The sequence below is a fragment of the Vitis riparia genome, chromosome 10, assembly GCF_004353265.1.
Source record: "Vitis riparia cultivar Riparia Gloire de Montpellier isolate 1030 chromosome 10, EGFV_Vit.rip_1.0, whole genome shotgun sequence".
In the NCBI taxonomy this organism is placed as follows: domain Eukaryota; kingdom Viridiplantae; phylum Streptophyta; class Magnoliopsida; order Vitales; family Vitaceae; genus Vitis; species Vitis riparia.
In genome coordinates this window covers 23,350,521-23,378,169 of record NC_048440.1, presented here as the reverse complement: position 1 = coordinate 23,378,169, position 27,649 = coordinate 23,350,521, and the positions used below count along the sequence as shown (strand labels likewise).

At 36.4% G+C, this 27,649-nt stretch overlaps 2 protein-coding genes across 2 annotated transcripts; one reads left to right on the top strand and one right to left on the bottom strand.

The window, feature by feature from the left end:
- The first annotated feature begins 953 nt into the window (after nucleotides 1-953).
- LOC117922974 (tryptophan synthase beta chain 1-like) lies at nucleotides 954-3,468 on the top strand. The gene is made up of 5 exons (XM_034841218.1): nucleotides 954-1,350; nucleotides 1,496-1,852; nucleotides 1,960-2,393; nucleotides 2,876-2,970; nucleotides 3,075-3,468. The coding sequence occupies exons 1-5, from the start codon at nucleotides 1,015-1,017 to the stop codon at nucleotides 3,287-3,289; spliced, it is 1,437 nt and encodes a 478-aa protein (XP_034697109.1). The 5' UTR covers nucleotides 954-1,014; the 3' UTR covers nucleotides 3,290-3,468.
- A 273-nt stretch (nucleotides 3,469-3,741) lies between these two features.
- On the bottom strand, nucleotides 3,742-14,057 carry LOC117922973 (polyadenylation and cleavage factor homolog 4). Its single transcript, XM_034841217.1, has 7 exons — nucleotides 13,497-14,057; nucleotides 11,524-11,625; nucleotides 11,150-11,413; nucleotides 7,261-8,094; nucleotides 5,612-6,583; nucleotides 4,965-5,513; nucleotides 3,742-4,167 (listed from the first exon to the last, which is right to left on the bottom strand). The coding sequence occupies exons 1-7, from the start codon at nucleotides 13,869-13,871 to the stop codon at nucleotides 4,123-4,125; spliced, it is 3,141 nt and encodes a 1,046-aa protein (XP_034697108.1). The 5' UTR covers nucleotides 13,872-14,057; the 3' UTR covers nucleotides 3,742-4,122.
- Nucleotides 14,058-27,649: the final 13,592 nt, after the last annotated feature.

Genomic DNA, 27,649 nt, shown 5'->3' with positions numbered 1-27,649 from the left:
TTATGCAACCCTAATGTCAACACAGCCATATATATGATGATAACTTTTGGATTCAAGGTCATCCACCCACTATAAGTTCAAATGCCAAAAATAAAAGGAGTGGTCATGTGGTGAGTTGGCATTGTACCAAAATGATGGACGAAGGGTGCTGAGGTCCCTGGTCCCCTCCAATACCTAGCCCTTTCATGACAATGGCTCTTTCGTGTCAAAATTGAGTTATGAACAATTAGATTTGAAGGGGGTTAACAAAACAAAAAACCAGCGACAAACAATTGTGATAACAAAAAAAAGATGCCCGTCTTTAATTATATTAAGCTATTTTCACTTCTTTTTAGTTTTTATGATTGTTTAAAAAAATGATTATATAAATATGAAGAATAATTAAAGATACGACACTATAAATAAAAAAAAATACTTTGTTTAAACACAAAATATGATGCAAAAATTATTCTTATAAATTATTTTCTAAAGCTATTTTCAAAACGGGATTTAATCTTCATGTAGATGGATTATGAATCATTTGAGAGACTAGCAACCAAGAACACCAAATTTAATTTGAAGAACCATAGTCCACAATCACAATTATGGATTGAGATTAATTTATAATAACCCCCATCCCACTTGCAAGTTGCATCAATAATATTCTCTTAATCGTTACTTTTAAGATATACATTGGAGCAGTCGCATCGGTCGTTATCGCGCCTTAATTTGCCTAGACCAATTAATCAATAGAGTTTGTGACGATAGCCTCTTCAAGGATAAATAAAGGTACTTGGAACATGAATCATGGTCACCCACATGGGATGGTCGGTACGTAGCATTGCTGCACGTGAAACTCATCCGGTTTTACTTTTTTAGATTCTATGTTTCTGCGAAAGGCCTTGGAACTACCGTTACTATCATTGTCTGTGTTAACTTTTTTTCTCCCATATAACACACCAAGCCCATCTCCTGAAAATACCACCACCATTAATCATTCAACTTAATTTTCTCTCGCTTTGTCTCTGCATAGTCATGGCTTGCAACCTCCAAACTTCTTTCCTTCCTGCTCTGAAATTTCCCGCAGAAGCAACCTTAGACAAAAGAAGAGGCAATGGCTTGGTGGTTTGCTCAGTTGCTAGTGCTGCTGACAGCATTATGACTGCAAGCACACCAACTGGGTCGGCCGCTGTGGTCGTGAGGCCAAGGCCACTGTCAAGAAGAGAGGTTGAAACCAATGAGAGGAAAATGACTGGTACTACGGGAAAATTTGGAAGGTTTGGGGGGAAGTTTGTGCCTGAAACACTGATGACTTGTTTGAGCAAGCTTGAAGCTGAATTCAACCTGGTTTTGCATGATGCTGAATTTCAGGTTTTGATCATGAATAATTTTTTATTATCTCTTTTTGGAAGTAGTAATTAATTAATACATCTATACATAATATTATATAATAACTGAATTGATGAATATGCCCATTAGTGGCCTCATGCTGATAATTTCGGAACTTGTGGTCCAGGAGGAGCTGGCGACGGCGCTAAGGGACTATGTGGGACGCGAGACGCCTCTCTACTTCGCTCAGCGCCTCACGGATCACTACAAGAACGAGAGTGGGTGTGGGCCACAGATTTACCTAAAGAGGGAGGATCTCAACCATGGTGGAGCACACAAGATCAACAATGCCATTGCACAGGCCATGATCGCCAAACGCATGGGCAGGACGAGTATTGTGGCGGCCACCGGAGCTGGGCAGCACGGCGTTGCAACAGCCGCTGCGTGTGCTAAACTTTCTTTGAAGTGCACCATCGTCATGGGGACCTTGGACATGGAAAGACAAGCATCCAATGTGCTCTTAATGAAGCTCCTAGGTGCTGAGGTATACATATATATACTTTCTGCCCCTTGATATCAGAACTATGCTTAGCTGTTTTGTTTTATCATTTGTGTAGTAAGTCGTTTCTTGTTTATCGGTGATGCTCGTAGGTTAAATCTGTTGATGGGAATTTTAAGAACGCAACCTCAGAAGCGATCCGGGAGTGGGTTGGGAATTTGGAAACAAACTACTTCTTGATAGGCACCGCAGTGGGGCCTCACCCATGTCCAAGCATGGTTCGTGAGTTTCAATCAATAATTGGGAAGGAAACAAGGAGACAGGCAATGGAGAGATGGGGTAGGAAGCCCGATGTGTTGGTTGCTTGCGTGGGGAGTGGCTCCAATGCACTAGGGCTGTTCCATGAATTCATAGCGGATAAAGATGTGAGGATGATTGGAGTTGAGGCAGCTGGGTTTGGGCTGGAGAGTGGGAAACACTCTGCAACTTTGGCTAAAGGAGAGGTGGGTGTGTACCATGGAGCTATGAGCTACTTGTTGCAAGATGAGGAAGGGCAGATAGTTGGGCCACACTCAATTGGAGTTGGGTAAGTAATCGCTTCTAAAGTCAATGGATTATTATTTGTTCATCGTGCAACACAGCACACCCCTTGGTAGCTGTTTCAAGCCTTCACGCCTTCACCCTTTGGTTGAAAACCTCTCTACTCCTATGGCTTGCATCATATGCAATTATCCAAAAGCTCCCAACTATTTGTACCAAAATTGAACTTAAAAACCCTTTTACATAAGTAATATGACAAGTGATGTTGACCTGACCTTGACATTGACCTTGCACTCAGTAAAAGCCATACGTAATAAAGTTTTAAAAGTCTCACGCACCCGGAGTTGGTGAAGTCAAGTCAAGCACGTCTAGGTACCTTGACCTTTCGCCTAAAATTTGCGAAGAGGACATCAGATTGGTGTCCAAAGTTTTCAGTGGTGCCAAAATCAGACATGTTCAGACAACCTTGACCTCTCGCTTACTAGGAACCTTGTCTAACGTTAATTGCCTAATTTGTTGCACATACAGGATGGAGTACCCAGGGGTGAGCCCAGAGCTGAGCTTTCTCAAAGAAACAGGGCGGGTGGAGTCGTACAGTGTCACTGACCAAGAAGCTGTAGATGGTAAGCAGCTACCACTTGCCATATCTATAATGTTAATTGCTAATTGCGGTCGATCTATGTGTGTAGTTTCTAAGAGTGTTTTTTGTTTCACTGTTTGTTTGCAGCATACCAATTATTGTGCAGATTAGAGGGAATTTTCCCGGCCTTGGAAGCCTCTCATGCTCTGGCATTTCTGGACAAGCTATGCCCGACCCTCCCAGACGGGGCCAAGGTTGTAGTAAATTGTAGTGGGCGCGGAGATAAGGATGCCCCAACTGTTTTCAGGCTCACACAAGGGTCCAGCCTAGGTGACAACAAAAGGCATCCTGTGAGCCCATAAGCCTGTGGCTGTGTCCATTTGCTACTAGAACAAACACCCATCAATCATCATCACCACTAGGGTACACTAGATGTAATTTTAAAGTTCAAGAGGCAGAAAAGATATGCAAAATTTGATTGATCAATTGAAACTGCAACTTAATATGTTTTATTAAGGAAAAGAAATATCCTGTTCAATAAGGGTAATGTACCATTTGGAAAAAAAATCGTAGAATTAAGAGTTACATAACTTTGACCTTAAAAATTTAAAAAGAAAGAAATGAGTGCAACAAACTTTGGAGGCTACACAACTGGTTTCAATCACAATTTTACTTTTGCTTCCAATTCAACAGCTTGGTGCAAAATGAGCTAAGAGGGCATCAGAATCTGCTTTTGGTAAACTACTGGCTCTTTGCATCCACCCTGCAAAGACCTAAAACAAGAAGCGGAAAAATTGCAGAGAGCGCCCTCAACTGCTGTAAACTGATTAATAGATTGAACACTTTGGGTTCAGAAATAATTTTCTAGAAGCATATAACATATTCTAAAGGTTCCTTGGAACATAAATATTAGTAGAAATAACACCATAAAAATGCTTTAAGTATCCCACCAGATTGGTTTGACTGCAGAGAGAAGAGAAGAATGCCAGAAAGGAAACGCTGCAAGAGAATTTGTAACCTTTTGCTGCAAGATGATGTGCATGGTACAAGTCCAACTATACATGTACATGATTCTGGCAAAATGCCATGGTGCTGCAAGCTCCAACACTACTGTGAAAATAAGTAAAGAGCATACCACTAACATGGGGAAACTCAAATTTAAGTTACAGAGGACATAGAAGCCGGTCTAATTAAGCTATCTTCGCATCCTTTTTCTCTTACTACCCTCTTCCATATTTCCCTGCAGGTTGTAAGAAAAATGCATATATATTAAAAAGAAAAGCTACTCCACATAACTCAGCTTGCAGTCATAAGCATCACATTTCAGGCAAAAGAACATGGATCTAATCTAATTGATTTTATAATTTACAACTGGAAAGGACTCCAAAAAGATAGCACAGTTTCAAACAACCAAGTGATTCTTAATACATATACAACTTATGCTATGGTATATTTTAGGCAGACGCTAGACACTGCAACGGTTGTGCATAAATATACACAACCCATCCTCAATGTTCTGGAAGTAAACAGTACTCAACGCAATTTGCTCATCCAATGCTAAACAAAGTTAACAAACACCCAATCAGAGTGCCATCATCTTATATGATGCTCTCTCATGAAGAAAATGAAATTCCCTAATCCATCTAATGTTATGTTTGCTCTGATTTAAATTCAGAAGTGCCTTAAAAGACTCAGTTATATTGCAGAAGTGTCTTTCAAGATGAGGACAGATGGATAACACAATTTAAGCCTGAATATCGCAGTGATAAGCCAACAGAGAATATTACCATCAAATAAAAGAGTAATGAGATGTAACCAAGAGTCTAGACTTCTAGCACCATCGATTACCCTATAAACGATGTAAGTTAAGGGAGAAGGTTTTTGTGCTATCTAAGGTGATCATGAAACACAATATGAAAAAATGAAAAAGCAAATCACGTTGGAACAAAAGACAAGAAAACCTATAAATTAAATATGGCATTCCTATCCAAAAAAAAAAAAACAAGTATATATGTTGCAATAGAGAGAAATGCATACCCCTTCATCTTGTCCAAAATCTTCAGGGGAAACCACATTAGACTCAGATCTGCATTTGGCATGCACTATGGGACCTAACTGTGACCTATCCATGCCTGCTGCTGATCCCTCCGGAGCATTCAAGTAGACAGCGCCTTTGTACATCCATTCCTCAGTCTCATCACTATAAAAATCATCAAAAGGCTCTCCACACAATGCACAAACATTCTGATCCTCATCAGCAGGAACAGCCAGTTCTTCATCATCCTTCTTTTCCGCAATTGTCTCAGTGGGCAAAAACCCAGGAACTGCATCAGTGCCCAATGCCTCTGCACTACTAAGCCACATACTGGCACTCACAAACCATTTGCGAGAAGGCTTCTGTTTGCGGTTTTTAGATATCCGGTTCTTGGTCACATGCCAATCCATATGACTACTGTGCTCTTCTTGGCACTTGAATCGAAGACCACATGTTGTGCACTGTCTTGACATATCACCATATAGAGCACTTATTGCAGACTCATGGCGCACCTTAAGGAGGTCAACATTAAACTCAATTCCAACAGAATCCTAAACATCAAAGAAATGGTTGAATACAATTTTGTATGGCAACAAAAAAACAACTATTCAAAACCTTTTTTAACACAGGAAAATTATTTAATAGATACCTGAACCGTGGGTTGTTTTGCCAATGAGATCAAACCTTGGGCCATAAGAGAACTAATCAGACCTGAAAATGCACTTCCAGGTTGTTGGTTAGAGACAATGGGACCTGTATTCTGAGGTATATTTATCATTTGTGATGTGGCAGGAGGAGGACCTGGGGGTAGAGGTGGCAAGGCTCCCCCCTGAAAATGCACAGAGCTGTTTGAGATATTATGGATTGGAATAGACGAATGGACACCAGGTACTGGATTCAGCAAAATGGTACTTGTAGCAGCAGCATGCCCTTGTGGGGTATATCCAGGGTTCAAGGGAGGTGCCACTGAATATGATGACACAGGAGCTGTGGTAGATGGAACAAAATTTCCATGAGTCTCCTGTGGCAAAAACTGTGGTTGTAAACGAGTGACTTGTGTCTGGTTTTGCCCATTTAAAGGAATTGATCTGGCCTGCCGATTAGCCATTTGAGGCAGCTTACTATCTAACTCAGGTAAAAACAAAGACTTATTTGGATCTTGATTCACAACCGCAGTAGTAGCATTCATCAAATTGAACTGATTCCTAATTTGTTTTGTTTGTGGAAGATTGGACAGTAAAGGAGGGAGGTGAGTTTTGTGCACATTTACTGGAGGCCACATTCCAGTTGATGCAGGTGCAGCAGCTGACTGAACCTCCACATTCATAGAGTTGAGACTTGAAGAACCCATTCTTGATGCAACAGTAGGGAGTCTACGAAGTTGTGCATCAGCATCTGGAATATTACTAATAAGAGGAGAAATTGTCTCAGCAGCTGAAGACGATATTCCACTCCCCAAAAAGGGCGTATTGAAATTCTTTCCTCTTCCTTTGGCATTACGGTTGTGTTGTGAAGACTGAGGTACACGGTGCACCAAATTCCAGGATTCTTGAGGATAGTGAGAACCATGAAATTTCGTTTCATTTCCAAATCCAGGCTTACTTATTGATCCTCGGCCTAACTGCATTGAAAATATTAAACTTTTCAGAACGATAGCTCATAGTTGGGACCTAGAAGATCATTTTTTTTTTCTATGCATAAAACAAATGAATGACATTTTTCTTCCATTGAAAAAAGAGTATAACTTTAGAACATTAACAAAGGGTAATTTATCATCATTTATAAAGATCAATTCTGTGCACCAAAAGAAAGCCATGAGAAAAACTCCCTCAAACATCAACAGAGATGACTATTGGAATGGAAATATGTCCTAAAATTAACCTAGTCAATATCAAAAACTGCAAAGATAGCTTTGCATCTCAGTATTAGAATTTTTTAGAATGATCCAGTTGAAAAACACCAAAGGGCTTTGAAAGGACCATGAAAAGACTTAGAATTGAGGCTGAAGAGCAGAAGAAATCACCCACTTCAATGGAAAGCTCTAGTCAGACTGAAACAGCATAAAAACTATGTTTTAATGGAAAGCTTTAATCAGACTCAAATTGCATAAAAATTATCTTCCTAAAAAGCAGGACAAAGTTGATGAAAATTATGACAACAGAAGACTTCATGCTGAAGTAAATAAATGAATAAAGACCATCTTCGCAAGTAATAATATCATTTTGGACTCCATGCTAACTACTAACAGTGTCACTCGAACAACTAGAATTGCACAGTAAACAAGTTGAGGAACCATACACTGGTGGTAGGAACTACATCTTCAGCAATAACAGGAGAATCATCCACCATAGAAAGCTGTGCCTGACCAGACCATTTGCTCCTATTGAAATCAGACTCCAGTGGGGCCGCACCAAGTGCCCCAGAGCCAGGTCTTGTCCTAAAACTTCCAAAAGGTGAAACTGATGATTGCAAGATATTATTACACTGTCTGCGGTTGGCTAAAGTTGGGTTCATATCTTCCCAATCATACTCTTCCTCTTCAGTAGTCTGCCATGCTTTCTTAGGCACCTTATTGTCTGTGCCATTCATATCCAGGTGTCCAACCTTTGGAGGCTTATCATTTAAAGTTCTTTGCCCTCTGTCATTTCCATATGCATCAATTAACGCTCTCAGTCCTTGACGCTCACGTCCATTACTAAGGTTGTGCGCAGCAGAAGTTTCAAACCTATCATTGGACCAGTGTTTTCTCTGCCTGTCACTTGTCTCCTCATCCCTGCCCATCGGTCTGACAAGTCCATATTCAAATCCACGATGAGATGGAGAAGCTCTTTCAACAACTCTTCTGGGAGAATTATCCATTGAAAACTTCTCAACTGGAGGAGATGAAGACCCAGCAGTGCCAATTCTTGGAGAGGTCGATTTTGCGACTCTAGCAGTTGAAGAGGGAAGCAGCTTATCAGCGCCAAGAGCAAATGGTGTCCGGCCCACACTTCCAGTTGAGTTCAACCTTTGGGCTCTGGCTTGTGAGGATATAACCTCTGTATGACCAGAATCATACTCATCATATCCAATGGCAGGCTTTTGCCCATAAACCTTTAGAGTTGAGGAAGTTCCTCGTGAATGCTGCATGTTCTGCAAGGGTTACAAATAGATTATGCATTTTCATTGTTGATAAGGGTTCAAAACAATGTCATTCATTGAAAAATAACATATAAATCTTCTAGGAGTGTTCCATCATTTTTTAGGAGGAAAACTATGGTAGCAAGAGTTATATAGCAAACAACAATCCTCTCCCTCCCCCTCCCTTGGCCACCATAACCCAATAAAGGGAAAAAGACAGAAAAACAAATCTAGAGAACAAAAGAATGCACAAAAAACAATAAATATATAGGGTTTGTAAATATAGAAGTGCCAGAAGATGTGAAATATAGAGGAACCCCTAAGAATTCAAGTAATTATCAGAATTTGGAGTTTGTAAATATTATTCATGGATTAACAGATTGAAGACAAGCTTGAAATAGCACATATTAAATGCTGGAGAAGCTCTGAACCATCCTTTTTGGCTTGCTGAAGCAACTTCTCCATCCTTTCTCCTTGAAGGGCTCTCATGAGTATAGCATTCTCATTGGCATCTCTTTCATGCAAATGCAAGCACACATCTCATTGCCACTGAAAACACTCAGACATTAGTCCTGAAATTGCACGTCAAACCCAATCCATCCTCATACAATGCAAGTGTTTGATGGGCAAACAATTGGAAAAAAGAGTCACAGATCTCTAGCATAAAGCCCAACTGATCAACCATAGTGGTGCATTTGGTAGGCATATGAAGGATCAGACAGTACTGGCCCCGTAAGAGTTGAACCCCAGGCTCAACCTTATAGAATGACCCTTGGATTGTGATTAAAAAAATGTAACATAGTAAGGAAATTAGATATTTTTCCACAAGTGCAAACACTGAACTAATATGATGCTACTCCAGTGTGCTATGAGAATTATTTGTTGCATTTGTCACTGAAGTTATTTAAGTTCTTAAACTAGATTGATTAGAGCATCATGGAGCAATTTAAGGAAATTATGCTCATTGTAAAAGTAATGGAATAGCTTAAATGTATCACAATTTTTTTTTGATAAATAGCTCAAATGTATCACAATATGGAAGTATAACATGTAAATTTGCCAAATTTTAGATGTAGCCAATAACTTGGGTTGCTTTTTTTCTTGATCCTCACATTTAGCTAATCATGTGCCAAACCAGAAAGCAAAACAAGGAAGCGAGCAGAGGGTTTCTTTAACAGAAGATTTTTACTCTCTTGAATCATGCATTGTTTCTCTATCTTGTACATGTTCTTGTTTTATCCTGGAACTGCATAGTCATCTTTATTGCATTTTTTGATAAGAGTGTATTAATAGGTGCTAAAAGCACACAAGAGTACACAGGACATATTGGAACTGTATAGTCATCTTGCTGTTCTTGTTACATAGTTTTCCCTCCTTTTAACCATCCATTGCATGTTTGAAGGATTCCTCATCCTTCAATTGCATTAATCAATGAATTATTTGTTTCTCATCACAACATATATACATAGGAACACAGGATACCAAACTGGATATGGAGAATTATTATTTAATGCCAAAACCAGATTTATGCAGAGGATGTATTTTCCGAACAATATGTTATTCATTACTTTGTATAGGCAGGTCATTGCAACATCAAATATAAGCCTTCTTAAAGTTGGGAAGTTGAGATAGCCAGCTAAAGCTCTTTATTGCTATGGGTTGGATTGGAAATTTATTCAACAGAATTCCTACCACCGATGCTCAAAAGGGTAACAGGGTTTCTATAAACCTTCACAACCATTTCAGTAAGGAGTAGTATTCCTATAACTATATTATAAACATCAACTTATACTTCAGCTCTTTAGCAACACAAATTTGACTAACCATTTCATTACCTGTCTCTTCTTTTTTATTTTTTCCTTCATTGCCTCCCAAAACAGAGAGGGTTACAAACATATATCCAATTCAATAGAAACCGTAATCAAAATCTTAAACAAAGATTCATACTAGGCTTTACTAGAGTGTGGACTGAATGAGAGTGATCCTACCATCGAAAGTTTATTAACTCTCTGTTCATAAAGCAGCTTATACATATTGACCTTTCCTACCGCCAGGTGAGTAAACTTTACAGCAGAGAGAGTAACCCACCAATGGGGGAGACCAAAAGTACATTAGAAGCCACTCAATGGCACCAAATCAATTGGCACCCACCAAACCTAGCACATCTGGTTAAAACATGCTTCAATGTTCTGTTTTGTTTTTTTTTTTTTTTTGCCAAAATTGATTTTAAGGCCAACAAAATGTGCAAAATATTAGTAATTTGAGGTTCCTATGCTTATTAGGAAAAATTGGATTATCAAATTAAAAGCATGGATTGCATGCAGAACTGGACAGGGGGAAAAGAAGGAAGGAGGTTTTAGCTCCGGTCAATTAGTTGTTGGTTTAATGTTGAACCATGTGGAACTGTTGAACCTGCTAATTTGAAGTCCCTACATGGGGCTCGTTGCCAGTGGGAAACATGGAGACTGTGCATTGTGTACACACCAAGGCAGCTACTTCAAGTTGACATGGAGAGAGAATTGTAACAAAGGTAAAGCAGGACATGCATGAAGTTCAAAACTGGTCATTAGCCAAGAAAAGAATCTCATATCATGATTTTTGAGCCTTGAATCACTCTGCTGACCATGTGGTCCCTTCAATCATGCACAGACACATCATTTCTTTTTCAACTTGATCAATAGTATGATTCATTATAGTTTTTCATTTTGAAACTCCAAACATAAAATTCCACTATTGTAGGTTTTATTACCAAGAGATATTATTTTTGCTCAAATTTACAATTGTTCACCGAATCAAATGAACCCTCACCATCACAATCCATGCAATTTTCAAAAATAAAGACAAGTCAATCTATTCCAAATGATATCTTTCTTGGATACAAAATCTACTGATACTGGTCCATGTCACCACCAACACAGCATGTGCATCGGTGTAAAGATGTTCCACTAGAAGATCTATACACCTTATGGATAACGAGATTACCATAGGTGAACTAGAGTGAGCTGTGTTTACTCTTTTGTGCATTCTAGCAAAACAGGAGATAAGAGAGATTTATTGAAAAGCTTACACTATCCACGGGTGAATGTTCAAACTGATGTCTTGCTTCCAAGTACTTTGGATTGACATGTATACTATGAGTTGGCCGAGGAGATTCAGAGGCTCTCAACGAAGCCATGCCTGATGATTGGTTGTTTAGTGTGGGTGAAAATTGCAGTTGAGCTTCAATCTTACGTAGGACAGATGGGGGGAACACCGCAGACCAAGTGCCAAACAGATGTCGCATGGCAGTATAAAGGTTAGGGTGAACTTGCCTGTATGCCTCACAGAAAACCTTGGGAGAAAGAAAAATTAAAGCAGTATCAGAATCATATGATTTGAAAATCAAATGTGTTCAAATGTCCTTCAAAACAAAAGACACACCATACATTAAAATCCACTCACCTCAGGTAGACGGGAGGAGAAGTGCTTTATATAGTCCCGACCAATGTTCTTGACAATACTATCCAACAGATATAAAGAAGGTAGTTTTTGCTCAACTGGGACCTGCAAAGATGAACATCAAAGCATGAAGGCCCATACATGGACATCAAACAAACACACTAGGTTCCTTCCTTAAAAAAAAATTGCAATCCTCATTGTCCATAGCATAGCATTTGCAGCCTTGGCATGAAATCATCATGGCATTCATACAGTTTATGAATTTAAGCAAGCAACTTTAGAGCATGATGTTCCAAATTCACATAATGCATTGCTTTTTTTTTTTTTTCACATAATGCATTGCTTCAATCACTGCAGTGGAACCAAGGGTAGATTAAGATATCACCAACATCGATAAATTATGGATCTTCAGGATAATATCTATGCAAACCTTTAGGCCTCAAATTACAAGAAGCCTATGCTGAGGTATGCATTTGGAAAACACCTCATGCCTAACTTCAGAGACATTTGTCTCTAATTAACAAAATTATAGGTTCTTTCATTTGGTAAAGACTTTTTGCACATTAGAAATTGCAGAAATGGATGTTCAGACAGATTCAATATCACTGGCCTACAATGTAGTTTTCCTATATTTCTCTGCAACTATATCTGTGATATGAATATTATGCATGAATTCAAATTCTTTCTTTAGTTTCATCTCTGTAATTCCTGGAAATTCACACTAATCTGTAGCTAGTTGAAAATTTCATTACAAGTAAATGGAATTTAAACATGCCAATGAAATCACTAAACCACTTTTTTTTTTTTTTTGGATAAGCAAGAAATCTTATAGATAAAGAACAAAAAACCATACACTAAGGTACACAAGACATATACAATGAATACCACCAAACCACATATAACCAATTGTTCCTCAAAGAATGACTCAATTTAGAAAGGGAAAACAATAACCGTGTAATAGAGAAAGGCAATGAATTAGAAAGAACAGAACAAGGAGAAGATTAAAGCAAACTACATTGCGGCAAATACATTGAAACAAAAGAAAATAGTAGTATTTTCGAACAGCCAAAGAGAATAAAAATGGAATTAAAAGTGCCTGGGGCATAACCCAAGTAAAAAGAACAGTAATCTTCAAACTCAATGTATTTAGAACTTTCCTTGCCAACAAATAACAAGAATTCTAATTGTAATAACTTAATTACCTAAGAGGAAAACTTAAACAAAATAGAAAACCTAAAAAAGGAATCCATCCATCAATAACAGACCAATCAAAATTCAATACAAACTAGAATGTATCACTCTCTCTACCATTATTTCTTCCACTAGTTACTGCTATTATCTCAACAAATGCTACAGATACGATTTCTCAGACATTCACTGGTCAAAAATAAATAAATAAATTAGAAAACAGATTCCTTCTGTAACTAATGAACCTAGTCAAGTCATTACAAGAAGTCCACAGGAACAAATCCATTTATAATTTGTCATAAGCATCAGTATCCTAGCAAACGCTTCACCATGACCTCACCAGCTTAATGCGCTAAGGGAAATTCATTAAGCAAATCCATCTTGTAACCTGTGGAACTAGACAACTTCTTATGAAGAATTTCATTAACATCCAAAAAGAATTGTTCTTTATTACTACGGCACACCAACTAAAATATCCATCCATTCAATTTATCGCAGGATTCTCCGACAATGGTCTTGCTAAATAGGTTCAAACTAAAACGGGTAAACCTGAACAAATTCTAATCCAAAAAAATTATGAACCAGTAGAATTTTACTAGAACCATCGTTAGCTTGTTTGTTAGGCGATTGATGATAATTACAAAGAAGAAGGACATTGAAAGATGCTCGGAGTGCGCAATAAAAAATCTCACTTTTGTTAAAACTAACCCAATACACAAATACAGAACCCCTGAAATTCACACAAATACAAAAATTCCAACAAAGCATCCACCTATATCCAAACAGACCTCGACAATTCGAGCACAAATTGCATCGGCAATGCCATCAGCGTGCTCCTTGTGATCTCCGGCAATAATCGTGAGATCGGTAATGATGGGTTTCGAATTGAAGATGAGTTCCGATAGCACAATCTCGTAAAGCCGCACAATTTCCTCAGTAGTCGGCGGCGGGACGTCGTCGCCAGACAAAACCCTAAGTTCGTCCTCCCGCTGCTTTAGCAGAGCCTTGAATCGGTCGACGATCGGGACCAGTGGCTTTTGGGAGATTTCATTGGACATTGGCTTCGCGGTGGCGGTAGCGCTGCCTCCGGGACCGCGCTCCGGGGCAAACCCCAGCGTTCTAGGGTTTTCCCTTGCCGATACTACGAACCTGTCTCCGTCCATGGCGGCTTAGGTTTCCGAGCGACAACAGGTTAGGGTTTCTGCCGAACATCTAAGGTCAACATCGTAAGTTCCGTTACTGACCATCAACGAAGCTCAGAGAGTGTGTGCGCGAGCGTTTTAGAGAGAGAACCTAGAGAGAGAAAGCGAAGAGAGAGATAGAGAGATAGAGAGAGAGAGAGAGAGAGAAAGGGATGCAGAGAGAGTATCCCCTGGCGCTATAAAATGGCATACCTTCGAGAAAAGTTACCAATTTCAGAGATGATTCCCGGGATTTGCGCAATCTAACGGTTCAAAATCAAAAGATCACAATCACGTGGGACCGACAAAATATTCAAATACTTGATATATGACGCGTCCTGATTCAGCAGGCTTAGACCCATTTTTTGAATCTGAGTAATCATACACAATCCATCATCTAGTGGCCTGGGACGATCGGACGGCTGGAGACCATCCCATCAGTCTAATAATCGGACGGATGATATAGTCTAATCACAAAACCTATGGTCCACAGAATCTGTATAAAGACCCCGATTTATGACTCCATATCGATTCCTTTCGCGCTTAAACCTAACCCTAATTTGAAATCTCTTCTTCCCTAAGGAATCGAATAAGGAAGTTCAATTCAGGTTAGGGTTTTGATTTTTCTTTCCTTGTCCTTGTTGTTGTGAATTTTGTTTCTAGGGCAGAAGACATGAAGATTAGGGTTTTGCGTTTGAGTTGGACACTATGTTCCATATTTTTTTGGAAAATTGACTGTTTTGAAAACAGAAACGGTTTTTTGAATGAAATTCAACATAGTCTGGGAACAGGACAATTCTAGGGCTTTTTTTATGATTCCAAAAGGTGATGAGTCATGGGAGTCATGTGATGTGCAACATAACATTACTGTGGAATTCATATTCCCTTTGTTACTCACATCTTTGTTATGTTTGTTTTGTTTCTATTCCCTTTTCTGGGATTTCTTTTCTTGTCTACATGCGAAGCGAAAACAAAAGAGTTTATGGATGTCCTTTCTTGGGCTTTTACTCATTACTTCTAAGAAAATATTTGTTAGGATTTTGATGGTGCTTATCATGAGTTTAGGTTCCAATTAGGGCTAATAGAATGGTATGTAATTGTGTATCTTGGATCACACTGGATGACTGCAAGAACTGAGATTGACAGGATTGATGTTTAATCTACTCACATGTGATGACTGTTAAATTTTGACATGATTTCGGTTCTGATCAATACCTTGATAAAAGCCCTAACTTTTAGTCACTCTGAAAATCTTAGGATGACCCAAAATCAGGACAAAATGTAAAGTTTTTCTATGAAACCATTTTCATAGGTCTACTGGAATGTGAAAGTGCTTTGTGTCTTTGAAGGGAACATTTAGATGGATGCACGTTCTTCTGTGATCTTTTCCACATACCTCCATTTCCAAGGTACTTGTTGTTCTTCATGACTTCTCAAGTATAAAAAAAAAAAATTCCATCTTTCATGTGTGATGGACGGAGGCTCGAGACTTCAATCTCATCCTTTACAATTCTGAAGACCCGCTTGTTTTGTCCCATTGCTTAGTTACTTGTGAATCACTAATCATGTTAGGACTGTGCATCAAAGTTCCTTGTTTCATTTTTCTTCCAAGGCTCAAGGTCTTGACTCTTAGCTGCTTAAATTTCACTTAACCCAGGAGTGGTTTTCCAGTTGACCAGTGCTTGAGGACTGAGGAGTTGACCCTAGATAAATGCGAGTGGGGGTACCTGAAGGCTGTTACTATCTGTAATCCTGGACTGCAGAGCTTGACAATAAATTAGGATTCACTCTGTCAAAGTGATTCAATTGTCTGTCAAGTCATTATTCTTGGGATGAGTCTCAAGTCCTTTAGTTACACAGGTGAACTAGTAAATAACTATTGCTTATACAACACATCCGTCGCCCTTTGCTGGGAAAGAACCAGCAGAAGTTGCTTATTATGCAAATAAGCTTCTTAGAGCTGTCTTTAATGTAAAAGGCCCTGATCATATAGCCTCTGACACTGTTGAGACATGTTTGCTTCTTCCTTGTATCCATGCACAATTTCTAATTAAAAAGTGCTTGCATGAATTGGCCCTGTTCTTCTGAAGGGTTTTTGAAGTGCTCTAGCTGTGAACTTCATTCTTTTGGTTGTCCTGATCGTACATTCTTAAGTATGCGTAGAACTCTTTGCTCATCGTAAAAATTTGGTAATCTGCCCAATCTGGTATTTGATAAGAAAATGGTGTGGGACTTTTCTTTTAGAGGGCTGCTAAAGATGCTCCAATTTATGCTGTGCTAGTTTGCTTCAATTAGGTTTTGAATCATTCGAGTGGGAGGAAAGGGAAGGGATAATATTGGGGTAGGGTTTGAGAGGCATCAGAGACAATAAAGATGAAGAAGATGATGATGAGGGTATTTTTACTCTTTTCTGCACACTTTTTTTTGGTTATTTAGGTGGGATGGGAATATAACAACCCTTTGGTTTCAACTAGAACTATAAATTAGCCAGATTGGACTTGTATTACTGGTTACTAGTTGTTGGGTTGTAAATCAACCCAACCTAGGAGTAGAGATTTTTAATCAAGTTCAAGTTTATGCTAGGTACTCGTACAATTAACCCCAAAACAATGGTTAAGACATACGGCTCGCCCTTACTTTGGATGTCTCTGTAGCCGTAAATAACTGTTGTAATGACTAATTCCTATAAATTAGAGGACAGAGATAGTGTTATTCTTGTTATTTCTATCTACCATTGTACCGGAAAGATCATTTGCAGGAAGTTCAATTTTTTAGTATAAGCCAATTTTTTATTGGTTAAAACAAGTTTTATAAATAATGCGATTATCAATATAAATTTTAAAGTATATTAAGAGGCAACATAAAAGCTTACAACAAATGTGCGTTAACTTCCTATACTGTTTTTAGTTCATTATAAAGGTTGATTTATTTTTTCCCTTCATCTTTAGGAATATGTATTGATGTCATAAAACAAAATATAACGTCAATCCAATATCTATAAAAACCCCAACCCAAAATCGATCCACAATAGCAGTGGTAAAAGAGGCCAACTAACTCCAAATTTGAATTATCCCTTGAAACACTATCTAAGTAAATGAAAATCCATCCAAATAGCCTAAGAATCCGTTGGTTAGTGATTTTAAAAAATATTTTTAATTTTTATAACATTTGAAATTTTTTATCATTTAAGTATTACAAATATTGGAAATGTTTTTTAAAATTATTCTCAACACTCTTAAAGCTTATTTGATAGTGATTTTAGGATCATTTAATTATTAAAAATACTAGAAATGTTTTCTAAAATCACCCTAAAATGCACTATAAGTAAATAAAGACATATTTGAGCATATTTTGTAAAAACCATTCTCTAAGAATAAAATTTTGTTTAAAAAATTTGTCAAACCTATTTTTAATTTAAATTAGAAAATTATTTTTAGGGATAATCGAAAACGAAGCTTAAGATTTTTCGTAGACATTCTGCTATGCATTTATAGGAGAAGAAATTTGAAAAGTCAAATTACACAAGAAGCATACACTACAAGCCAAACAAACAAAAAAATAAAAAAAAGGAAAGGAAAAATTTTTCACAGGCCAAAATTTTTCCTTCAAAGAGATGAACTCTCACCGGTGCAATATCATTCCTCGTTTATGTAAAGATTTCTCTTGACTTCTCCGATATTTGCTTTTCTCGTTCTTGTAAAGATTTTTCTTGATTTTTTCAATACTTGCTTTAAAGAAAGAAAATTCTCTCTTCTCTTTCCTTTTGCTTCTCTTATTGAAAAACTCTCATCTCTCTTCTCTCTTCTCTCTTCTCTCTTTTTTCTTCTTTTTGCTTCTCTCTCTAAAAAAGGAAGTAAAAGATGTAGAAATATTCGAGGGGATAAAAGGAAGTAAAAGATGTAGAAATATTTGACTATATATGTTAGTTATAATTAACATATATTTATAATAAATTAATTATATTCACACTAAAACTCTAATAATAAACTAATTATATTTACACTAAAACTCTAATAATAAACTAATTATATTTACACTAAAACTCAAATTTGAATAATAAAATACCTAAATAAATAACAACTCTTCATATTTCTTAATTTTCTAAAAAATTTTAAATTTAAATTTTAGTGGGGATACTAATTTAAACATTATTTTAAATGTAATAAATATAAGAGAAAGTTCTCCTTCCTAAATAGAGCCAACTATTATTTCAATTCATCCAAATAGGACCCTAGATGTTTTCTTAATTTCTACGTAAGTTTATGGACATGTCGAAGAAGAGAGGATAAGGTAATTCAAGTGGGTTGCAAAACTGTTTTTGAATATAATTTTTTGTTATTCCAAATTTTATTGAACTTTTAGAGTTCTAATTCTTGTAAATATATATAAACCCTTCTCACCATTGCTCCTTTTATCCCCTTTCATGAACCACTTATAAATATTGCTATAAACCCAAAACTTAAACATAGTTTGGCCAATAAAGACATAATGCCTTCTTGGGAATGTCATAAAAATAAAACAATAACAAAAAATATCCAAAACTTATTCCTAAAAATAATCTATCTTCAGAACAAATTCACAAAAAATATTCAATTTTTATAAATAAATAAATAAAAAGTCAAACATGCACTAATTTTTTTAAGTGGTGTTTATTTATTTTTTATTTTTTAAAATAAAACTTAAAATTAAATAACATTTAATAATATTAAGTATTGTGTTATTTATTTTTTTAATATTTTATTTCTATTAAACATTAAAAAGTTAAAAAAAAAAAAAGTTAATATATTATTTTTTTTCTATTCAATAAAAAGTTTATAATAAATTATGAAAAAATAAAAACAAAAACCCTCTAAGTTAGTAACTTTTTTATATTTTAAAACCGAAAATTATATTTTCAATAGCAATTTACAAATAGGGTGTCAGTAAAATTTGAAAACGAGAGTTCGATCATTTGAGCATCATTCTACATTGCAGTGAACTACATGATCACGACCTAGGCAGATTTCCCAAAATTAACCTTGAACATAGTTCAAATTAGCATAGAAGTTGTAATACTACTAGCTATGTATACAATGTCTAGTTGCCTGAAGACTCCATGTGTAGATATATAAAAATATCAGGAAATGCTCAAACACCCAATTCAAAGAACATATAGATTCAAATTGGTAACATCACAAAATTTATAGATGGAAAATTGCAGAGTTGGGCAAGATGAAAAATGATCAATCCTTGATTTCTAAATCAAGAAAAGAAAATCAAAGAAAATCAAATGCAATATCCACTTGATCTTCTACTTCAAACCCAGAAGGTACTGCTGCAGACAAACTTAAAAGCCAAGGTCTCAGGAGAGAAAATAGAAGTAAGAAAATTTTGTTTTCATTGAAGAGAATTTAAACTGCATAGGATCACATGTTGACATTTAAGCATGCATTGAACGGCAAAAACGGAAACGTTCACCTTGGTTAATTCCGTGAAAAGCCATTTCTTCCTCTTTTCTGGTATTCAGGAAGCTCCTCCAGTGCTTGATGGTGCGAGAATTACGGGTTAATGAGCTCTTCCCTTCTACACCCAGATTCAGTCCAAAACGAGAGTGCGTGCTCTCTTTGAGCGAAAGGAGGAAGGAGCAGGGAGCTTACTGGAGAGAGAGAGCCCTTCCTTTTCTTTTATATATATATATATATATAAATATAAATAAATATATTCATATATATATCACACACATTATTTGGACCACCACTTGACTTAATGGGCCAGTCAAGTGAATTAGGGTGAGCCCATAAAAAATCAAGCAACAATATGTGTCCAGTCCCATTATGGACCACAATGCAAAAATAAATAACACTGATTTATGACATTATTAAATTGATTATGTAAGTCCACACATAAAAATTCCAACAATCTCCCACTTGGACTACATAATCAAACATTACAACATACACATAATCATAAATCAATGTCCCATAGAATCTCATCAAAATAAATAACCAAAAGCAATCATACATGGTTCATTGCTTGATTCACAGGGAAATATACAATAATAGCAATCCTTTCAACAATAACATAGTATTACAATACCAAAAAAATGGCTCCCACTAACTTAATACAACCTAGGCTTCCAACAACCCCATTTGAGAACGCAATTATGGGTAAGCCTTTTGTTAATGGATCCGCCAACATACTTTTTGTGGACATGTGTTCAATATCAACAAGAGATGCCACTTTCTCCTTAACAAAATAGAACTTTACATCAATATGTTTGGAGCGAGAAATACTCCTAGTGTTCTTGGAGAAAGCAACTGCTGCGGAATTATCACAAAATAATTTCAGCGGTCTAGAAATGGAGTCAACAACTCCCAAAGCTGAAATAAAATTCTGCATCCACATAGCATGACAACAAGCCTCATAACATGCCACATACTCTGCCTCCATAGTTGAGGATGCTGTAAGTGTCTGCTTGACACTTTTCCAAGATACAGCTCCTCTTGCCATCACAAAAATATAGCCCGTAGGGGACTTCTTATCATCTATGCAGCCAGCAAAATCAGCATCACAAAATCCAACTACATCAAGTAAGCTGGTGCGCTGATATGTCAACATTAAGTCCTTAGTTCCTTGCAAATACCTAAGGACCTTCTTAGCTACTTTCCAATGTTGACTCCCAGGATTGCTCAAGTACCTTCCCAACATGCCCACAATAAAAGCAATATCAGGGCGTGTACATACTTGAGCATACATAAGGCTGCCAACCAAAGATGAATAAGGAATAGTTCTCATTTCCTCTCTCTCATCATCATTTTGAGGACACTGAGCCTTTGAAAATTTATCACCCTTCACAATTGGCGCTTTAGTAGATTTACAGTTGTGCATATTGAACCTCTTCAATATCTTTTCAATATAGGCTCTTTGAGACAATTTAAGCACTCCATTAGCCCTATCACGAAGAATCTTTATGCCCAAGACATAAGAAGCCTCACCAAGATCCTTCATGTCAAAATAGGTTGACAGCATGTGTTTTGTCTCAATCAACAAGTCAGGATCATTTGATGCGAGTAGTATATCATCAACATATAAAACAAGAAAAATGTAACTACTCCCACTGACCCTCAAATATATGCATCTGTCAACTGTATTCTCTTTAAAACCATTTTGGGTGATAATACTATCAAACTTCAGATACCACTAGATCTTTCATCTGTAGAGCTCACATCAATGGGCTTACTTGGCTCATCAACCCTCAAAGCCAAGTCCAAAATGTGGATAGTCATATGCACATTGAAAGACTCAAAACATTCCTCAAAATTATTCCAGTAAGAAGTTTGATGGCAGACAATTGCAGAGTAATACCAGGATTGCTAGTAGCTGGAAAATAGCAAAATTAAGCAATATGCATGTTACTACAAAATCATGCATTTGCTAGTTTCCAGAATTTCTCAATTTAGCAACAGCTTGGAATTTTGAAAATTCCACGGCGGTAAGGACAACCAATTAAATATCACAACCAAGATGCACTAATTTTATTACCGAAAGGGCAAAGAAAATTAGTACGGTTCATAATATAAAATTAATTTCCTTCACCAATCCAAGCATCCTACCAAATATTATAATCATCGATAGGACAATCACAATACCCGTATGGACCTTGGTTATCACAATAATAAAACAATCAAAAGAGGGAGATAAAATATCTCAACAAAGACAATTTGACACATATAGGATCACGATAGGCAACCACACATATGTTCACTATTGTCATGATAAACTAAAATATTCAATTTGCGCAACTTGACACACTTGGAATTGCGATAGGCAATCACACAAGTGTTATAAATTGCCACAATAAATTCAAATAGTTAACAAAATTGACCTTGGACAACATTATTGGTACAAAATAAAAAATTATACCATAAAACCAATAATAATAATAATTGTCCCAATAAAGTCAAATTTAACAAATGTATAATAATTCTAGCATATGCTCAATCAATCCAAGAATACCAAGGCAACAAACAAAAAAAAGATTTTGGTTTTTTTTTTTTTTTTTTTTTTTTTTTTTTTTTTTTATGACGTCATGATGACGTCATCACGTCACTATTCATCTTCTCCTCCAGCTGAACACGGGCTGGTGCAGGAGAAAAATTTTTTTTTCTTTTTCGGCCAAAATTTTGGGCATTTTCCAACAAAAACGCTTAGATTTCCATCCTCAAACATCAAACCTTCAATCTAATCCCAAAATTTGCACAAAAAACGCATAATAGGAAGAACAAAAGCAAGCCCTAATTCTCGAAATCCCACCAAACAAGCTCCAAAAATCAAATAAAATGATGGGTTTTGCTCCAAACAATATTCTCTACAAGTTTCCAACAACAATCGGGCTTGAAAACAGAGAATCAACATCAAACGAGAAATAAAATTCCAAAAAAAATGGCTTCCACAACAGGAAACGGGAAACCCAAAAATTAACCCAAAATTGCAGCTCAAATGTCATCCATGCAAGCTCTGATACCAATTGAAGAGAATTTAAACTGCATAGGATCACATGTTGACATTTAAGCATGCATTGAACGGCAAAAACGGAAACGTTCACCTTGGTTAATTCCGTGAAAAGCCATTTCTTCCTCTTTTCTGGTATTCAGGAAGCTCCTCCAGTGCTTGATGGTGCGAGAATTACGGGTTAATGAGCTCTTCCCTTCTACACCCAGATTCAGTCCAAAACGAGAGTGCGTGCTCTCTTTGAGCGAAAGGAGGAAGGAGCAGGGAGCTTACTGGAGAGAGAGAGCCCTTCCTTTTCTTTTATATATATATATATATATATATAAATATAAATAAATATATTCATATATATATCACACACATTATTTGGACCACCACTTGACTTAATGGGCCAGTCAAGTGAATTAGGGTGAGCCCATAAAAAATCAAGCAACAATATGTGTCCAGTCCCATTATGGACCACAATGCAAAAATAAATAACACTGATTTATGACATTATTAAATTGATTATGTAAGTCCACACATAAAAATTCCAACATTCATGGCTCACGAGGAACCCAACAGTCACTTTCTTTGTTCTTGAGACGAAACGCTTGCTTCTGATTATTTGTGGCGAAGACCACATATTCTAGCTTGGAGGATTTATTCAAAAGATTCAGCAGGTAAACTCCTTGGCTTCCACTGAAGAACCCATGCAAATCGAAGCATCCATGCTCCCAGCTCTGGTAATCTCCTGCTGTATTTTTGAATTCTACAGTTCTTAGGCTTTCAAAATGACCTTCAAAGCACTGTACTTGGCTTGTTATGTAGCTGCTTTCTTCATAATCATGCTGCATCAGCATCATCGTAAGCTGGGAAGCCTGACAATTTTCGAAAACCTCAACTCGTTTAGACCAGTAAAGGCCATATGCATGATACGTGCTGATCAAAAGGAAAGAAACTAAATCCAGTAGTGAACATGAGACCAGAGGCACACCTCCATCGTTTCATCAATGTCAGCTGTTATTATTACTAGCTTCTCAAGCTTTCGACATGATTTTAGGATGAAGATTATTCCTGGTAGATCCCATTTCTGTAAGCAGGTTCTGAGTTCTATGTAGGTGCAGTTCATTGACAACGGCTCCGAATCCTGCATCTGGCTCAGAGAGAGTAGCTGCATAGAATATGGAAATTAATATCAGTAATTCAGTCAAGAAAACTAAGTTTTATAGGAACTGATGAATACCCGAATGCACCATTCGTAGGCTCGGAGTACTACTTCTGCATCTTGAAGATCGGCAAGAAGTTCTCTAAAAGCTTCTTCATGCCTTTGAATACCCAGCTCATTAACAACCATGCCCAACTGGTTTCCATCTTGATCTTGATCATGTTCTTCTTCCCCCAAAAATTCCACAAACTTCCCATGTAGAATGATGTTGACATGCAAGCATGCAGACTTATCAGTTATTCTGTACTTAAACCTTGGCAGGCTGCCCAGAAAAAACAATTCCTCCACACCTGGGGCCCTGATATCAATTCTTGAAGAAGGGTTCACATCATAAGAATTCTCCTCGATCATCACTGTACAAGAGCCCCGATTTGGGGCAACATGGATGAAAAGATCCCTTGTCCTGTTGCATTCAAGCAAAGACAATTGCTGAAGGAGTGGAGAATTTGAGGTGATCATTTCAACTGCATCATACGCCAGCTCTATCCGATGGAGAGTGACTACCTTGAGCGAAGAAAGACGAACCGAGCTCGGGAATTTCACAGCACAAAACTTGAGCCCCAGATGAACCAACGATCCAGAGGTGAAGACCGAGGGATGAAGCTCGTAACGGGTACCGTCGTCTGTGTCGCCGGCGACATTGTCATCACCGACATCAAAGTCGAGATGTAATTCTCTGACATGTTTGTTAATGGCGAACAGGACCCAGGAATCGACCTGAGAGTGCATATCAGAATTGTAGGTGAACTTGACGCTGAAGAGATCGATGCGCTCAGCCTGGTGGAGCCGGACGAACTGGGAAAGGCCGGAAATAAGACGATGCAGTCTGGAGGAGTCGCCCCCCAGAGGCTTAACATCTATGAAGGCAGTGTACTTCCATAAATCTTTCCATCTCTTTGATAGAACTCCAGTTCTTGCTGCTTCATCCAGTGGTAGCCTTTCCAGTATGCTGCAGAGCAATTCATGTGATAATCTGCTGATGAAGTCGCAGGAGTACTCCCTTGGAATCGTTTCTGTGTCAGCCATATGTAGGAAACTGCACCTGAGGATGAAGGTTCGAAACTGCATGAAATTGAATTTTTCAAGTTGTGAATCCTATGTTGAAAAAATTAATGGAAATCAAGAACAGGCAATCAAAACTGAACAGTACTCTGTAAATCTTTCATTTTTTCCGTTCTTATGAAAGCAGATTTAGTACAAATATCTGATCCCTAAATAAAAAGGGCTCCCAAAGAAAATGAATAAAAACATGTAAATATATTCTTCAACTTTAATGTCAGTGAAGCTTATAGTATTAAGAACTTTCTCTCCAATCCAATCTAATGTGAGATATTACCAACACTTCTTATAAATACAATATCATCGTTGTATCTTATGGGATTATGAGATCAAATAGATAAACACTCCTCATAGGGTTAAATAAACTCTCATATCGAATTGTTGATCAGCTCTATACCATTTTATAATGGTTCATATTTAATCATGTAAATATTGTCTACTCTAAGTTTAAATAGACTTTTACAGTTTTAAAACACGTTTATAAGATTAAGAGGAGTTCATACTTATATAGTGATAGAAACTTTCTTCCTTGTATGAATATATATCTTTAATTATTTGATTTTGAAAACATTATATGACAAGAAAAACATCCAAATAGATGCATATTAATAGTAAAGAATGTTTATGTCCATAAATATTTGTGGATTTAACATCAGTTATGTATCTTTTTATGGAAGTTAGAACAATTATCAAAATATAAAGACCCTTAAACATAATTGTCTCAATTATTTAATTAATCCTTTTTTTTATTTGTCCTAATGCAAAATAAGATGATAATTATATTCATGAAATAATATTATAATATTTGTGTTTACAAATTATGAGTTTTTTTTTTTTCAAATTGATTCTAAATCATCCAAACTTGAAGTTTCTAGTTGATATTTTACCCTTTCTTTGCTATGCCTTCTAATTCTCTTCTTTTTATGAAATCTAAACTTGTAATATTAAATTTATGAAGCTCAATAATTTTTTAATTAGTAACTTATATAAAGGATCATGCAACTAACAATTAGTGTGTGAATTTTTAGTGGTCTGCGATGCATTGTATTCACCATATGGTTCACATTATTAAAAATCATTATTTAAATAAGAAAATTATAAAATAGATAAATAATCATTTTAAAATTTTATAAAATCTTGCGTAAATTCTAAGTGATATGTGCATATAATAAAAATCTAAATCATATTTACAACCAACTAGACATAGGTAGGAGAAAAAAAAGTTGTATTTTTTTATAAACATTTCTACTTTAATTAATATTGCTACTCCTTTATTTTTTTCATAATTATTTTAGAAATTCCTTTGGAATAGATTTGGGTTTAATCTTTACCTAGCTACAATTATATATGTCATTCAAAGCTATTTAATAAGCTTTTCCTTAGCCCAAAAATTAATTTTTATTTTTCCCTTTCATAAAATCCCTAGAATAAATGAATTAAAAATAGCCAAACAAAAGACTCGATTAACCAATCAAATAATTTTATTTTTTTTCGGATTTGAAACAAATTTAGGTAGGATAAGTAAAACTTACTTTTGGTCCAAAATTTCATATTGACTTTCCATTGAAGGGTTTTCTTAAATCAATTCTTCCCATTGGTGGAGGGTTTATCAAATAACTACTCGTAGGGCATCTTAAGGGCTAGCACTAGGGTTAGAAACCAAATTAGGATTTTTTATTATAAACTATGCAAGTCAATCCACTAATCTATGCAAATATACAAAATAATTATATGTGAATATGATTGAATAAGTAACAAATTGATTTGCAAACAATAATAATAACTTACCTTTTCAATCTGCCTATGAGCTCTTGAGTATTTGAAAAATTGTCGGGTATGATGAGTTCTCAATGATTTTCTTAGAAATGATTGTCAGGTAAGAAGTAAAATGTTGATCTATTTATTGATCAATAAAAAAATGATAAATGTAAAGTGCGGCTGCCAACACTCAGAAATAGAAAAGGGAACAGCATTTTTTAGGGTTTGGCTTAAACTCAACAAAACTTATTTACCTAATGAAAATATATGATAAGTGGTAATTAAATATTACAATACATTTCTAATATGTATATTTAGTATTTTGCATCTATATTTATAGAAAAATAATTTATTTTAATTATTTTTGTGTTTACGTGTGTGATGAGTGCACGTGCATGTGTATACACGTGTTCATCCAAATGTTGATACATGTGATTGGTGTGCCAAGGGGTGTGTCCGTGTGTATACATGTGTGTGTTTAAATGTGTATACTTGTAATTTACGTGCAAGGAATGTATGTACATGTATATATATGATTATATCGTATGAGTGTGATTTGTGTGTAACTTATGTATCTTACACCATAATATTGATGATTTTCTTAGAAATAATGTTTTAATGAAAAATTAAATTTTGAATTATGTAAGTTTAGAGAGATAGTAAATAAGGGAAAATTGTCTATGAGGATTAAGCTCGAACATAATAGGGTTTTAAGAAATGTTCGCAGAGTTATTTATAATTTACACATGTAGTTACAAAGTACGGTAATTTTGAACTTGAATAATAGGTATCATTCATTACATTTTATTCTTTTTTTTATTATTTATTAAGAAAGGCTTTTTAACAAATTTGAAGGTAAAATATTGAGTTTCGACAACGGGAGGGTGAAACATAAAATAAGCCAAAGATTCCGAGAGTAAAGTGTATGTATTCGCATAATGTAGTAAACATGTTCACGCAAACAAATCTCCTTGTGAAGAAGTCTCAAATATTGACCAACTGCAAAGTCGATCATGCCCATTCTACACCTAACTTCTATGTGGGTACCAAATTCTAAGCTTGAACCTCCCTTGACCTTGGGCGAATGAAATTGGCATATACCAAGCATCAAACCCACTTGTGCAATGCCCCCTCTAAGTTAGGTGGCCACCAGCCCAGCAGCACCTCTACATCTTCCTCCCATCTGCCTACAGACCATGGCACATCAGTACATCACACTCCCCCAACTACCCTGAGAAAACCCACC

What these genes read in the sequence shown, in the direction of transcription:
- LOC117922974 (XM_034841218.1), top strand. Translation starts at nt 1,015, where the DNA reads ATGGCTTGCAACCTCCAAACTTCTTTCCTTCCTGCTCTGAAATTTCCC. An exon ending in TGCATGATGCTGAATTTCAG is followed by an intron (nt 1,351 to 1,495) that starts GTTTTGATCATG and finishes CTTGTGGTCCAG; the next exon opens with GAGGAGCTGGCGACGGCGCT. An exon ending in CCACACTCAATTGGAGTTGG is followed by an intron (nt 2,394 to 2,875) that starts GTAAGTAATCGC and finishes TTGCACATACAG; the next exon opens with GATGGAGTACCCAGGGGTGA.
- LOC117922973 (XM_034841217.1), bottom strand. Translation starts at nt 13,871, where the DNA reads ATGGACGGAGACAGGTTCGTAGTATCGGCAAGGGAAAACCCTAGAACG. An exon ending in TCTCCTCCCGTCTACCTGAG is followed by an intron (nt 11,414 to 11,523) that starts GTGAGTGGATTT and finishes CTTTCTCCCAAG; the next exon opens with GTTTTCTGTGAGGCATACAG. An exon ending in ATGTAGTTCCTACCACCAGT is followed by an intron (nt 6,584 to 7,260) that starts GTATGGTTCCTC and finishes TTTTCAATGCAG; the next exon opens with TTAGGCCGAGGATCAATAAG.